The sequence below is a fragment of the Hyaena hyaena genome, unplaced genomic scaffold, assembly GCF_003009895.1.
Source record: "Hyaena hyaena isolate Hyena2069 unplaced genomic scaffold, ASM300989v1 scaffold_487, whole genome shotgun sequence".
NCBI classification, from domain to species: domain Eukaryota; kingdom Metazoa; phylum Chordata; class Mammalia; order Carnivora; family Hyaenidae; genus Hyaena; species Hyaena hyaena.
The window spans coordinates 1,335,638-1,349,087 of record NW_024081118.1 but is presented as its reverse complement, the minus strand read 5'-3'; the positions used below and the strand labels follow the sequence as shown (position 1 = coordinate 1,349,087).

Genomic DNA, 13,450 nt, shown 5'->3' with positions numbered 1-13,450 from the left:
ATCTCTTTGTCCCTCCTCCCAGCACTCTGCCCGTAGCGGAGAGACCGGTGGAGGCCATTTGAGTCCCGTTCTGAAACCATTTGGTTCGATGCACAGAAGCAGGGCAGCGCTAAAAGAAACCTCGGCATCTGTGCAGTCCAGGCACATGCGCTGTTTCAGGATGTTGGAAAGAACTAAGTCAAGTAAAAACAACTGACGTCCCCATGGCACCCCCCAGACAGGGGTTTCTGATTGTCTTTAAATACCTACCTTCTGGGACTCTGAATGGATACCCATAAGCTAAAAGCCCAGATCAGAAGGAGTTTAGGACACTTAACAGCCCTAGTCATCAATCCAGATTTCCTTTGCAAGGAACAGTGTCCAATGACCACTACCTGAAGGGACCAAGCTGCTGACGGTATAGGTAGGACTGAGAACCTGGCCTTCTAGATGCGGCTCTATCAAGGATGAGCTACGATGCATGAGGATGGCCGAAGCCCACAGCATCTGGAAGAAGGCAAGGAGAGTGCTGCAGGAAGGCTCGCCCTCTGATCGGTACCTCAGGGTGCTCCCAAGTGGGTCCTCTGCCCAATGGGGAAAACCGCCACGATCGGTTATGCAAAACACTAAAAATGAGACTTTGATTTCACAACACTATGCGCACGATGCTCTGCATGAGGGTGAGATGTAAGGGGGGGGCGGTGTCTGTGAACAGCTATGGTATTTTTACACCAAAGGGCGAGGGTCTCTCAGTCTAGACAGTCTGCTCTTACTAATCCTAACGCAACTCTGCAAGGTGGTTATAATCAGAGCCTTTTCTGCGAAGCGTAGAACATAGAGGCTCAGGGGTCTACATGTGACTTCCCCGAGGCCACTGTTCTTGGACATGAGGGAGAATTTTATCGCAAGATAAAATTTACCTGACGCCAAAGCCCTCCCCCTTTCCACTAAGGCATCCTTTCCTTTGCTCTGTTTTTATCAGATTTGTGGCAGGCGATTTTAACACTGATGAAGACAGCTCTTACGTGGTGCATACTACATGGCTCAGGAAGCTTAATGAAGCCATCCCTCTTCTCACGTTAGAAATTAGAAAAATAAATCCATTTTGATTTAATGTTCCCAGTATCTGTTTAATTTACAGAGAGGTACTTACCGTAGATGCTATCTCAAGACCAATTTATCTGATTCATCGCCAATGTCAGCCTTTTGCAAGTTCCTATCCAGGTATCAAATAGGCAGACAGAAATCTGCAAGCATTCAACGTGTGATGACTCCAGCTCGTTCTAGGCTATGTTCATGTCTTATATATTACGGAATTATTTCCCTCACCCCAAGTCGTTTTTGAAAGAGCAAAACCTGTATTTTCCTGGTCAGTACACAAGAGCATGACAAAGAAACAGATAAATGACTAATTTAAAAGTAAAAAGTATTTTGAGCTAGGAGAATTCAGAACCAATTCAAACAGTTTGACAGTAAACAATTTTCGTTTAGTCTTCAACTACTATGCCAGCCATTTACCTCTAAATAATTTTCAAGTAAAAAAGGCAAGTGTTTTAGATCTTAGAGCAAAATAATGTCATGTAAGAAATCAGAGAAGTGGTACTGGAGTCTATGAAATGGGTTGATGACTGTCCCAGAGTTATAACATCTAAGCATTTAGAGTCTGCAAAAATCACATATTTCAAACCCTGTCACTTTGAATCAGTTTAGTATCAATATATTTGCTACACTCAATGTGGAAATGCTGTTTTGTTTTGTTTTTAAGAGGAGGGCATGTCAACCTTGGTACATGTGTTAAAAAATGGCAACTCTTTGGGTAAGAATTTACTTCTGGTAAGTTAAACCGTAGTTCAAAACTATAAAGTTGGAATGCCTGAACAATTAGATCCACATTTTAGTGACAACCCTTAATGCTGTGAAAACAGGCTCTTCCCCCTGCTATGATGTGTTAGATTTTTTCCCATGATAAACACACTATCATTTAGGAAGTCAAGTTCTCCTGGAATGAGTAAAAAAAAAAAAAACCAACTCATTACATTGTGAATCTCCATTAATGGCCTCTCAATTAATGCCCACTCGAGTAGAGTTTGAGACTGGTCATTTCTTAATTTATTTATTTAATTTTTAAATAAGTTTTGGAAATGTTTATTTATTTTTGAGAGAGACAGAGATAGAGTGTGAGCAGAGGTGGGGCAGAGAGAGAGGGAGACGCAGAATTCAAAGCAGGCTGTCAACACAGAGCCCGACGTGGCGCTCAAACTCACGAACTGTGAGATTGTGACTTGAGCTGAAGTTGGACACTTAACCCACTAAGCCACCCAGACGCCCCTAAAATATCTTAATTTAAAGACGTTCAATTTCATGCTATGAACTTGGATAAAGAGATACCGCCCCTAAATGCAAAGGATTGTGTTTCTGTTTTTGTCTTTAAGCAGGCTCCACGTCCAAGGCAGGACTTGAACTCACAACCCTGAGATTAAGAGCTGCCTGCTCTACCAACTGAGGCAGCCAGGTGCCCCCCAAAGGACTGTGTTTTAAAGAAATCACAGTGAGTTTTCAGTTAGGCTACAAGAGTTATGAAATGATTATGTAGTTTGTAGAAGATCTATATAACTTTTTATCTAATTATGTACAAGTTTGCCATACTATTATAGCATGTTCATCAAAAGAGGAAATGAACCTTGAACTTGAAACACTTTTTTTTGGTTAACTTGAAGGCAACTTTGAGGTGGTGAAAGTATGAGGTTGAAATTATTGGTAAAATTGGGTTTGGGACCTGTAGTTATGTACAGATTTCGATTATCTGTGCTACCGTTTTCTCTGTACGTTCTAAGAAACTGAACATTAGATATATTAACTTGTTTTATTTTCTTTAGTCCCGAAGCTTTTACAGGCAGGTGTGAGCTTACCGATCACTAGTGAGTTTTAAAAATGTAGACAGTGATGCCACCAAATCTGCCTTCCAATAAACTGCAGAAGCAAAGCATACAGTTTCCTTTTCAATATTAGCTATTTCTACTTCATGATAAAAGCTCTCCACCCAGTGTATGCACGCTTCATTTTAGAATTTATAAAACTATGTGTTTTGTAGATTCACACTTAAGGCTCATCATTAATACCTGTCTTGGATATCAAGAAAAATGCCTCTTTGATGAGTCTAAGCAAATCAGAAGAATGGAGATTCAATGGCTACCCAGAACTGACGCTTGTCTGTGCACAGCGTCATTAAAAAATGCTCACACCCATGAGAGGAAACATTTTTGGCAATCCTAGGAAATGCGCTCTTTACTTGACATCCACTGGACCTTCTTCGTCTGTAAAACCCTTTTTCTGTTTCTGTTTCTACTGATCTTTCCCCGCGCCCTTCCTTCTACACAGGACATAAACTTGGAATCTGTATTTTTAAGTCCTAAAAGCTGACAGTGACATTTGGAACACTACACGGGACATGCCCTGTGTGTGTGAGATCCACGCAGGTGGGTCAGCGTCAGCGGAACGATAAACAGTTAAATCAGCACAGCTACAAAAGGGCGCGGACCGTGGTGAGTTGCCAGTGTCAAACAAAACAGTACAGATCTGCCTTCAAGCCATTTTAAACAAGAGATTAAGAAGTGAGACCGGAGCCAGCAATGGAAAGAAATGTGGACTCTGCCAGAAATAAGCAGAAGGTCACCTAGAATGCTCTTGCAAGGTTCTATCAGTAACCAAAGGCGTTCTGAACAAGGCCGCCTTCCTCATCGATGGGGTGGGTTTCTGTCAACTCTGGAAATATACTAACGCTGGGTTATTAGTATCTTCCATTCCGCAAACATTAACTGAGCACCTGAAACACGTCAGAGGCTAAGCCAAGTACCCGACGTATAGGACGAACAGTCCCTAAACGGTGGCTCGCAACCTCAGCTGCCTCTCAGGATCGATCTCCATCTCCCACAAGCCATAAAATAGCATCGATACCTCCGCCCCCCGGGGGGTACGAGTCAGTGTGTCTGGGACAGACGTCGGCAGCCAAGGGGAGACGGGACCCTGAGGCCCTAGGGGCTCCTATTCCCTCGGGGAACCCCAAGCCACAGTAACAGGAGCAGGACGCAGAAATGCTGTGGCGTCCCCAGTGCTCCAGACGCTGGGGTGGTGGGCGCCATGGGGTGGGGGAGACGAGGGACAAGGCAGCCTTCACCAGTGACGCGACACGAACATCCTTCAGGATTGTAAGAGCCAGAGCGAGCCGGCACTTCTTGAACCACCACCTGGTGCTGGCTGTTCTCGGCGGCACCACTCACAGTCATCAGAGGTTGGTGTGAGCACACTCACGGGGCCATTGAGGAAACTGAGGCACAGGGAGACCAGCAACTCACTGAAAACACAAAGCTTGTGAGTGGCAGTGTCAGGATCTGAACTCAGAGGCTCTGCCTCCGACGCAACATACTTTTGGAGGGAAAGAAAGTAATGGATTTAGGTGATTTTTAAACTGTAAAAATCCAAACACTAGGTGCCAAGGAGAGCCGGTCCTCAGATAGCTGTGGTGGTTAAGATCCTTGAAGACCAGTCGGGGGTATCCTTTCCTTGTCTGATAGCAAGTCTCCTCGTTTTCGGGGGCTTCGCGGCACTGTGAATCTTCCACTGTCCTTCAAGCTGGCTGCAGTGGAGACTCAAAGACGACAACACTCCAGAAACACAACTTCTCCTCTGGGTTGAATCCAGCCTGAGCGCTGGGGAGACTCTGTGTGTGAGCCCAGTGACTGCCTCTCACAGCACATCTCTGTAACGTCAGGGCCACCAGCGACTCTCCCGCCCGCCCTCGAGCTCTACGTTTCAGGTATCCAGGACGTGAGACCTGAGCCATAAGCAGCAGACCCGGGGGGGAGTTGACGGACTGGTCATTCGGGCCCAAATGTTCCGAGAGGCTGTGTTCACTGATGCAAACATGACCTGCACCAGCGGGCCAGGCTCACGGTTCCTAGGATGTCACCTGACACTGTGAAATGCAGCAAACAAGCCCTATTTTAGGTGAATATCTTCGCATCTATTGTGCACACGAGCCTTACTAGACTTTTAGAGAACAGTTTTATGACAAATGTTAGCAAATAGAGCAAGAACGTGATAGGCTAGAAATTATAGTGTTATTCAAGAAAAGGAAATCACAAGATAGTTCTCTATTAATTTGAGTTAAGCATTCAAAGAAACATTCTCAGACCACATCATTCAGAAGTACAAGTAAGATATTATTTTTTTGAGTTTCAGTATTATTGTTTTAAGTCACGACGCTTTCTCGTGAATGTTCCTCTCTCCTCCCCTCACCTAACTGCCCTTTCCCGGAGCCCCAGGTGAATGCCTACATGCCTCCAACTATCCCGGGGCTTCTGTTTCTTCTTTGGGACATTTACATCCTATGAAGAGTCCAGAGCACCAAGCACACAGTAGATCTTCCTGAGAAACCCTTTCAGAATAGACACTGAATGGGGAGAGGTGAAATCTCCTAGAGAGTTCTGACCACTAACCAGGAGCCTCGCCTGCTGGTCCTGAGTCTGGCGCAAAATCAACACGCCTATCAGAGAGGCTCAGGGGACCGTCACACAGGCACCACCCTGGAGGCCAGAAACCACAACTCTCATTTCCTCCCTGCTGCCTGCCGGCCATACAACCTGCACCAACTTATTTGCCTCCCATGACAGTGAGGCTGGTAACACCCTGCTTGCCAGGAAGCAAGAAGCTGGTGCAGATGATTTTTTAAAAAATATTTTTATTTATTTCTAGGAGAGAGAGAGAGAGAGAGAGAGAGACAGTGTGAGCAGGGGAGGGTCAGAGAGAGAGGGAGTCACAGACTGAAATAGGCTCCAGGCTCTGAGCTGGCAGTCAGCACAGAGCCCGACGCGGGGCTCGAACCACGAACCGCGAGATCATGACCTAAGCGAAAGTCGGACACTTAACCGACTAAGCCACCCAGGCGCCCCTGGTGCAGATGATTTTACAAGTTTTTTTCCCAGCTCCTAACTGTGACACGTCTTTGACTGAACAAAACCTTTCTTAATCCCATCCGAACAACGTACTTTGGCATAAACTCAGGACTTCATTTGAAGGTGCTATGGAAAAGGTATATGATGAGACTGGCAGTAAGCCTCTGATTTTAGTGAATTAAATGGATGACATTTTTTCGCCCTCACTGAGTGTTACTATCTATGTTGCTATTGGCTTATGAAGAACCTCCGTGGTTGTGTTTCTTACCTTTGGACTTCCTGTCATGGTACGACCTTCCTCGATGATGAGGGGTGTCCAGGTATAGATTCTCGAGGTCTTCTTGCCATGATTCTGGATTGAAGTGCTTGAGCAGATCTTCCACGGTATCGAATTCTGAGACTGTTTTGTCCAGAGCGTCTGCCGTGAGCGTGGGGTCCGTTACTGATGGAGAGTGATAGGGGACCCCCTAGGAGTGACACACAGCTCAGTGTACTCAGGAAGAGTCCAGGGCTACGAAATACAATAGTCAAGCAAGTACACGGAAGGGGCATCGACAGACTTCTGATCCTAAGACATTATATGCGTGAATATCACGCAAAAGACCTCTGTCGCGGTCTTGCCGTACTCTTAAATAAGAGCAATTGATGGGGAGGTGACAGTCATTCACACTTCTGCCAATCACAACCAGGCAGATTATAACACTTCTAGCTCATCGGAAACAGACTCATTAAAGAAGGTATTGACTAAATGGCAGTATCAACATGACACCATCCCATTTCTTGGTTCCAGGTCAACATCATCCATGTCGGCATCAACAAATAATGATTAGAATTTAAATCCTGACCTCCTTCATGGCACCTTTTGCAGAACCCATTCCTCTGTCCCTGTGTCCCCTGCACAGGTCACCTGGCATTACAGGTGTGGTGTGAGCAGGGTTTGAATCTCCTCTGGAGACAGTTTGATAACTGTGGCACTTTCACCAGTTTATTTACTGTCAACAAGGATAATTAGTCTTGACCAAGACTGGAAGACTCTCTCAGGAAGCATACATATTTATTTTTATACTGCTGTTGCTTGCGAGCAATCCTAGATGTCATTAAAATATTCTCGGAAATACTCTTTCAACGGGGAATGCAACATCACACAGAGTCTGGAAGAACTCATGCATTTTGCCATGGACTATGTCCCCATAGAAGTTCCAAGCACTTACTTCACTAACCCTTGTATAATCTAGAGGCAAATGAGCCATGATTCAAATATCTTGGTAAAAATTCATGACACATTAACAAGGAAATAGGGAGCAGAGAGTCTCAAATGGTTTCAAAATGTCTTTAAAGAAACTTCCAGACAAATAAGACCCTTCAAGGGCAAACACCTCCTATCACTTAGGGAAAAGGGAAATTAGCAAACCCTGCGCTCCTGAAACGAAATAGCCTGCTACAGGGACTCAGACAGCAGAGCGCACATTTTACATTCTCACTTTCAGGTAACGTGGTCTCTTTTTAACCAGTCAAGGTCCAAAGGTCTGTAAACAACGATGAATGACCACCTGCTTCCCAATCATCCCTCTTTAGCAAAACTAAGGGGTCTTGTAAAGGCATGAACCTACCATAGGTGCAGTTTAGGAGTGGTTTTCAAAGAGGTCCCATAGGGGAAAGGAGTGGGGGGTGGCGGGGGTGGGGGACAGGCAGCCAGACCTGAGCTCCACTGGTGAAGGGACCTGGCTAGCTCTCTAATCCAGGTGTGTGCGTGTGTGTGTATTCGTGTATGTGTGTGCATGCATGTGTGTGTGCATGCATATGCATGCATGTGCTTGTGTATCCATTGGTGTGTGCATGCACGTGTGTGCGCATGCATATGCATGCACGTGTGCTTGTGTATCCATGGGTGTGTGCATGCATGTGTGTGCATACATATGCATGCATGTGTGCTTGTGTATCCATGGGTGTGTGCATGCACGTGTGCATGTGTATCCGAGGGTGTGTGCGTGTACGTGAGTACATATATGTGCACGCATATGCATGCATGTGTGCACATGTATCTGGTGTATCCGTGGGTGCATTCTGTGCATGTGTCTGTGTGTGCACGCATATGCATGCATGTGTGTATGTGTGAGTACATGTGTGCGTGTGTGTGCATGTGTATCCATGGGTGCACGTGTGCACACATGTGCGTGCATGTGTCTGTGTGCATGCGTATGCATGCATGTGTGCATGTATGTGTGGGTACATGTGTGCACACGTGCATGTGTGTGCAAGTGTCTGGATGATTCCGACTGCACCACGTCATTCCGGTTTCCATCCCTCCTGGCATGAGGTGCTAGAGTTGGATATTATGCTTCCATATCAAAATTTCAAATTCCCATCCAACTCTCTGTATTATCTGCATAATCTACAGTCTACCTGGCTCATGTTTACCAGGTGACTCATATTTAGCCTCGTATCATGATACTGTGGGTCTAAAATCCAAAAATGCAAGAAGAGCTGGCCAAGTCGGGTGCAGGGCGGCATAAAGAAGATTTGAAATTAAAATGCTTCCCTCTTTTCTGAAACCAAAGCAGGAACAGGGGTGAAGCCATTTTCATGCACGTGAAACCCTCTTCCAGTGGCTCTGGGGGGCTCCTGGCCAACAGTTCCTGGGGTGCTCCTAACTGTGCCTATGTCCCCAGACATTGCTTCAGGAGAAAGCCCTGCAGGACGGGGCTCTAAGTCCCTGTGGGGGAGGGGGAAACAAACCACAGGTAAAATGTGCAAACGTCTGCATGGACCGAAACACCGGCGATGGTTAAGAAATGAGGTGGGTTTTTTTTTTTTTAAATTTCTGGGGTAATCGTTTAAAAATTACTTTTATAAACAAAAATTCACTGGGTATGTCCCTCTCCACAGCACCGGAGATCTGATTTCACTAACACCGAATAACTTTAAGATGTAACAATTTATAAAAAAAAGTGCTCTGAAAACGTTAAGCCACTGGACAAAAACAAAATCTGGTTTATACAGAGTTCATGGCAGGTCCAAGGGTCCTACCCCTATTCCAGAAGGTTCCTGGAAGCCAGAATGCTGAGGGAAACGACTCTGTCCCTGCTGTTTCCAGAGGACTGAGCAGAACCCGGCCTTGGAACTGAGCCCAGAAACGTGACCAGGGGATGTGCACCCGGCAGTGAGCTTCTGGAGGTACTCCCAGTGGACGGCACAGTCCTGCTCTCAAGAGGACCCGGATTATCCTGAATTCGCTAAGGAGCCATTAAGCATGTAGCTTCCACACTTGGGGCAGGAATGTCTAGACCACTCTGAGCCATCTTGCGTACGATGCCAGAGAAGCCAGAGGACTTGATGGAACAGCACCCTGGGGTCCAGCGGCTACAGCGGCTGCTGGCATCCACTCAGAACTGCTGGTTCCGGGCCGCCACCAGGCCAAGCCTTGTGCCCAGCCTGCTCTCAGGACTCCGGCGTCACCTGCCTCGTTTTCCTTCCCACCTGCCCAACAGTGACTGCCTGCACTTAGCTAGGTCCAGCGCGGGCATTCGGGACTATCAGAAACAAATAAAACACTCTTAATATCGCCATCAGAAGCCTCACTGGCCTCTTGACTGGGCTGTGCTATTCTAGTGCCGCGGACACACCAGGTGAATCATGTAGCCCCCGAGTCCATAGCTAAGGAAACCCTGCCATCTGAGCTAAGTTTCTAAAAAATCCCCCAGAGAGCAAAGGAGAGCCTCTCACTTGGCAAAAAAAAGACCAACCCTGACTCAGCCACACGGACCCAGAGCCATGGGCTTCTCCATGCTTCTGACCCGCTAGTGAACACCTGCATTTATTATCTTGAATTTCATTGCTACCTATGTGCTACTCACGGGGTTGCTGAAAACAAGGTCTGTTCTTTTGGAGAAATGACTCAATTTGGAGGGAAAATGGGGGCGTGAACCTCTTCCAGTCTCAGGGTGGGTTACGTTTTATTTCCAAGTCAAATAGGATACATGCCTGCTTTGCACTTAAGTTATCTTGCTGTAAACACTGGGATTTTTCACATCTGAAAAGATCCTTGAAACACAAAGCGTAAGAGCTTCTCCTGGAATATTTGAAAACGCTCTTGCCAAATTCCCCACTTGAGCTGGGGCCATGGGCCAGGGTGCTGTGTCGGCCGAGTCTGGGCGCTCCCCTCGTTGGAACGTTCTGCTCTGAAACGGACAGACACTGAGGTCACCGTCCATGCCCCGTTCCTACAGCGGGTGCGGAGGTCACCGTCCGCGCCCCCTTCCTACAGCGGGCGCTGGCCCCCGGTGTGGGGCCCTGGCCGCTAGCACCTACATGAAATGGAAGAAGACACCACACTGCAGTGTGGCCTCCGGGGAGCCGTGGGTCCTTCAGCAGCTGGAGCCGCTCTGGGCTTGACCTGAGTCGCTCCTGCAGGGTTTTGTTTTTTTCCTGGCAACAGAAAACAAAATTACTTACTGAGACAGAGCTAGTGACTGACTCCCAGTTGGTCTCCGAGGCTGCTGCGGGTTGGAAGTCTTCCTAGAAGGCAAGAAATATCCGTGTGAGTCTATCAAACCTCTGTTTAATTCACTACGTGCACAGTTTCAGTATCTCAGCCATCTGACTCCTTCCAACTAAGTGACAACAGAGAAAAGGCCACACTCTCGCTGGTCAGGTCACCATTTGTCTTAGGCACTTCTGCTCAGAAACCCTGCTCATTAAGGCCCCGGACGTTTATGGACATCCTGGATATAGTCACACTCACTTATAAGGGCTGGTGAAATGGAAAATGTGCAGACAGGAGTGCAGATTTTAATCCAGCCACCTGCAGGCTGTGTGACCTCAGGCAATCGACTTAATCTCTCCGTTCCTTCTCTTGCTCATCTGTAAAAGGCCGGTGTAGGACGCTTCCATTACAGGGTAGGTTTCGGAGCTGCATACACTAATTAGGTAATTATAACTCTCACTTAATAAGGTGTCTAATAAAGAGTAATAATAGTCATTATTGGTATTGATGTTTATTTGGTTTGAACTGGGTTCTGCATCGTGTTCAATCCTGCCGACGGAGCTGTGATCTTTTCAAAGATAAATTAACTAACAACGGGCCATTCCTGACTCTATCAAGAAATGTCAGGCAGAAAGGCAGGGGAAGAAAATGGCCACAGAGTGACAAAGTGCTACTTACCTGAGGAAAGAAGGCAGGCCTGAGAAAGCTGTCTCAGAGAAACCTTAAAGGATCTGTGATAGCAATGGATCTCAGAGAAAGAAACTTGTCTTAAAAGGCAATGTGTCTCCAGTTGGTATGGGCCTGTCTTGCTAATTACTCTAGCAGTAGTAACTTTAAAAAACAGAAGGGGAAGAAAAGCTGATTCTACCATTTTTACATGTCACTGATGATTTCCTGACCCTGCTAAAATAAATCAAGTCAGTTGATGTCTTCCAGCCAGACCAGGGAGTAAGGTGTATGTGAAGATGAGGCCGAGAAAAATTCTGATACTCAAATCCGGCGGCTTATTTACCCAAGTACACTTACTGCATGAGAGCTAAGTGTCAGGTCTAAATTTCATTAACATTTTGAAGAGCTAGAAGTGTATTTGTTAATTGCTCATGATGAGACTGGTTTATATATAAATGCCTGCGTTAAAAAAGTTTAGTTGTTACCACGTGAGAACTAAATCACATATGGGGTTCAAGAAACAAACAGCTATTAAAAACTGGCTAGACATCATTATTTTGGTCTTGACTTCAGGAAAGATAAGAAAGAAAGAGAAAATTGGGTCTCTGCACTCTGCGAGACAGGATTCTCATAAAAAGGACATGGAATGCCCACAGCAAAAGGAAGCTTGCAAACGAGTGAAGGTTGGTATTTATGGGAGTCTTCTGAGCAGGTGAGCAGGTGAGCTGGCGAAATTGGGCAAGAGAACCAGAGGCTTCTCCACGTCTTGAAGGGGCTATCGGTGGGTGGACATAAACCAGACAGGATACGGACACGAGCAACCCTCACTTCATGGAATTTTCATTTTCACTCACTCATTCATTCATTCAATACTTGCTACTCACCAATCATGTGATACACTCTAAGTGGAGGGTGGAATCACAGAATTAGGAAACGATACCTTCCTACGAGGATTTCAAAATGTAAACGCATAAACGAGTAAGTAAATTACATGTGTGATACACTCGTGCGGGTGCTGTAATCTTAGTTTAATCGGGATACTACAGAAGGGAGTAGAAAATTTACCTGAGAGGAAGTGGGCTTGGAAAAATGTGACCCAAGAAGGTGACTCTTCAGCTGAGTCTTACGGACTCAGGTAAGTAGGTAAGGAAGTGGAGGGTCACTTGTCAGAAAGGTGGGGCATTAGACTCAGGGACAGACAGCTGTGTAGACAAGCATGAGGAATGTATACACAGTTGTTACTGGGCAAAATTAAGAGTCCCGTTGGGCACGGCGTGTTTGAGGTGCCCATGCACGATCCAGGTAGAGGTGTCCAGGAGGCCGTTTGCTACACGAGAGTGGGCCATGTGAGGACTTGGGACACAGAGAGCCACCAGCACAAAAACCTAGAGATGCAGTATGTTGACTACGTGTGAAAATCTGAAGAGGGACAATCTTAAAACCTTAGAACTGGAAAGAATTTTGGTATTATCTTGTGCAGTCTCTTCATTTTAATGATCAGAAAACCAGTTCTCAGAGAGAGAAACGACGTGCTCTGTAGCACGTGGCCAACTTCTTGCAAAGCCAGGACCAGTAGAGTGCGTTTCTAAGTACAAGTTGTGTGATGATCTTTCAGGTCATCGTAGCTGGCTTTGAGGAGTCCGTGTCCAAGGAAGTTAGAAGAAAAACAGGAAAGACATAAAGCCGAATATTGGTGGAAGGTTCTAGGGGGTATCCTTTGAGCTATTGTTAATTATTTAGATTTTTAATCTATAGTTGCTAAACTCTGTGACTTCAATTTGCTTCATTTTCTTGCATACATATATGGTAAAAATGTTTGGCTCGGCATTTTTAAGGAGAAAGTCTCTTTATCACATGAACCTAGACAAATACTACACAAAAAAACGTTTCCCTTCTTCACTGTCTGGGCTATGGGAGACCAGTTAAAAACTTTCATATGCAGAAATGACAGATGATTTCATTAATTTCCAGATAAAAAGTAAATTTATCTTCTCTTAGCAATACGAATATTAGATACTTAAAAGAAACCAACTTTCTTTTAGGTTATTTCAAAATTTGACATTAATTATAAATGACATATTTTAAATGAGCTTATAAAAAGGAAAAATACCTCTCCTAGGAATAAAATGTAGAAACTCTGAATTTTAGAGCTGACAGGACAGTCTTGGATGGGAAGGAACACAGCCATTTGCTTTCTAAATCCATCCTTAACATGATCATTTCTCATGTCCTCCATCATAGTCCCGAAGGCTAGGTTCCTCGGTCACTAGGTTTCTCCAGGCTATACCGTCTCCAGAGTCCAGAGTCTGTACTCTACGGGGCAGCCGTGGTGGCCTTGGCTTTTCCCACCTTCCTGAAGACTGACATA

General features: G+C 45.6%; 1 protein-coding gene across 1 annotated transcript in view; it reads right to left on the bottom strand.

The window, feature by feature from the left end:
- Positions 1 to 13,450, bottom strand: part of PDGFD (platelet derived growth factor D) — a 96,602-nt gene that overhangs the window by 12,508 nt on the left and 70,644 nt on the right. Inside the window, exons 5-6 of the mRNA XM_039254382.1 lie at positions 10,383 to 10,445; positions 6,199 to 6,397 (exon numbers count right to left, since the gene is read on the bottom strand). Coding sequence (XP_039110313.1) covers positions 6,199 to 6,397; positions 10,383 to 10,445 — 262 coding nt within the window. The remainder of the gene's footprint in view (positions 1 to 6,198; positions 6,398 to 10,382; positions 10,446 to 13,450) is intronic.